General features: G+C 45.9%; 1 protein-coding gene across 3 annotated transcripts in view; it reads right to left on the bottom strand.

Annotated features, from left to right (window-relative positions):
• The window catches only part of LOC125047497 (plasma membrane ascorbate-dependent reductase CYBRD1-like), a 27,336-nt gene extending 25,506 nt beyond the window's left edge, over positions 1-1,830 (bottom strand). For all 3 annotated transcript variants that reach the window (XM_047645732.1, XM_047645730.1, XM_047645731.1), the window contains exon 1: positions 1,606-1,830. In XM_047645732.1, the coding sequence (XP_047501688.1) occupies positions 1,606-1,801 (196 nt within the window). In that variant the 5' untranslated portion in view covers positions 1,802-1,830. The remainder of the gene's footprint in view (positions 1-1,605) is intronic.
• Positions 1,831-2,039: the final 209 nt, after the last annotated feature.

Here is a 2,039-nt window from a genome sequence, read left to right as displayed (position 1 = left end):
TTCTCTCTCTCTCACATATTCTCTCTCTCTCACATATTCTCTCTCTCTCACATATTCTCTCTCTCTCACATATTCTCTCTCTCTCACATATTCTCTCTCTCTCACATATTCTCTCTCTCTCACATATTCTCTCTCTCTCACATATTCTCTCTCTCTCACATATTCTCTCTCTCTCACATATTCTCTCTCTCTCACATATTCTCTCTCTCTCACATATTCTCTCTCTCTCACATATTCTCTCTCTCTCACATATTCTCTCTCTCTCACATATTCTCTCTCTCTCTCTCACATATTCTCTCTCTCTCACATATTCTCTCTCTCTCTCACATATTCTCTCTCTCACATATTCTCTCTCTCACATATTCTCTCTCTCACATATTCTCTCTCTCACATATTCTCTCTCTCACATATTCTCTCTCTCACATATTCTCTCTCTCACATATTCTCTCTCTCACATATTCTCTCTCTCACATATTCTCTCTCTCTCACATATTCTCTCTCTCTCTCACATATTCTCTCTCTCTCTCACATATTCTCTCTCATTCTCTCTCTCTCACATATCTCTCTCTCTCTCACATATTCTCTCTCTCTCTCTCACATATTCTCTCTCTCTCTCACATATTCTCTCTCTCTCTCACATATTCTCTCTCTCTCTCTCACATATTCTCTCTCTCTCTCACATATTCTCTCTCTCTCTCACATATTCTCTCTCTCTCACACATTCTCTCTCTCTCTCACATATTCTCTCTCTCTCTCTCACATATTCTCTCTCTCTCTCACATATTCTCTCTCTCTCTCTCTCTCACTTATTATCTCTCTCTCTCTCACTTATTATCTCTCTCTGTCTCTCTCACTTATTATCTCTCTCTCTCTCTCTCATTTATTATCTCTCTCTCTCTCTTACTTATTATCTCTCTCTCTCTTACTTATTATCTCTCTTTTACTTATTATCTCTCTCTCTCTCTCTCTCTCTCTCTCTCTCTCTCTCTCTCTCTCTCTCTCTCTCTCTCTCTCTCTCTCTCTCTCACATATTCTCTCTCTCTCTCTCTCACATATTCTCTCTCTCTCTCTCTCTCTCTCTCTCTCTCTCTCTCTCACATATTCTCTCTCTCTCTCTCTCTCTCTCTCTCTCTCTCTCTCTCTCTCTCTCTCTCTCTCTCTCTCTCTCTCACACACACACATATTCTCTCTCTCTCTCTCTCTCTCTCACATATTCTCTCTCTCTCTCTCTCACATATTCTCTCTCTCTCTCTCTCACATATTCTCTCTCTCTCTCTCTCACATATTCTCTCTCTCTCTCTCACATATTTTCTCTCTCTCTCTCACATATTCTCTCTCTCTCACACACATATTCTCTCTCTCGCTCTCACATATTCTCTCTCTCTCTCTCTCTCACATATTCTCTCTCTCTCTCTCTCACATATTCTCTCTCTCTCTCTCACATATTCTCTCTCTCTCTCTCACATATTTTCTCTCTCTCTCTCACATATTCTCTCTCTCTCACACACATATTCTCTCTCTCGCTCTCACACATTCTCTCTCTGTCTCCGTCTCTGCAAATACAGAGAAGGCCTCCCTTCCCTTCGGCGGGCGGGCGGCACTCACCGTTTCCCATGAAGAAGATGAACCCGGCCACCATGAGGACCGGGTGGAAGTTGAACTCCTTGGCGGGGTCCTCGCGCCACTTGAAGCCGCCGCGGTAGTACACGACCCAGAAGAGCACCAGGCTGAGCAGCCCGAACATCAGGATCTCCGCCAGGAACACCAGGAAATAGAACACCAGCATCGCCGTCACCGACATCTCGCCGCCGCCGTAGCTCTGCCTGTGCGACCGCCTGGAAGGGAGGGGGGCGGTCAGTGGGCGTGTGGGGGGGGGGGGGGAGAAGGAGAGAGAGTTAGAGAGGGAGGGACGGCAGAGGGAGAGAGAGAGAGAGAGAGAGAGAGAGAGAGAGAGAGAGAGAGAGAGAGAGAGAGAGAGAGAGAGAGAGAGAGAGAGAGAGAGAGAGGGGGGGGGGGGGATTTGGAGGGAGAGGAGGGGG

Source organism: Penaeus chinensis, chromosome 41, assembly GCF_019202785.1.
Source record: "Penaeus chinensis breed Huanghai No. 1 chromosome 41, ASM1920278v2, whole genome shotgun sequence".
Classification (NCBI taxonomy): Eukaryota; Metazoa; Arthropoda; class Malacostraca; order Decapoda; family Penaeidae; genus Penaeus; species Penaeus chinensis.
Note: the sequence above shows the minus strand (reverse complement) of the source record. Positions and strands in the feature narration are given on the sequence as shown.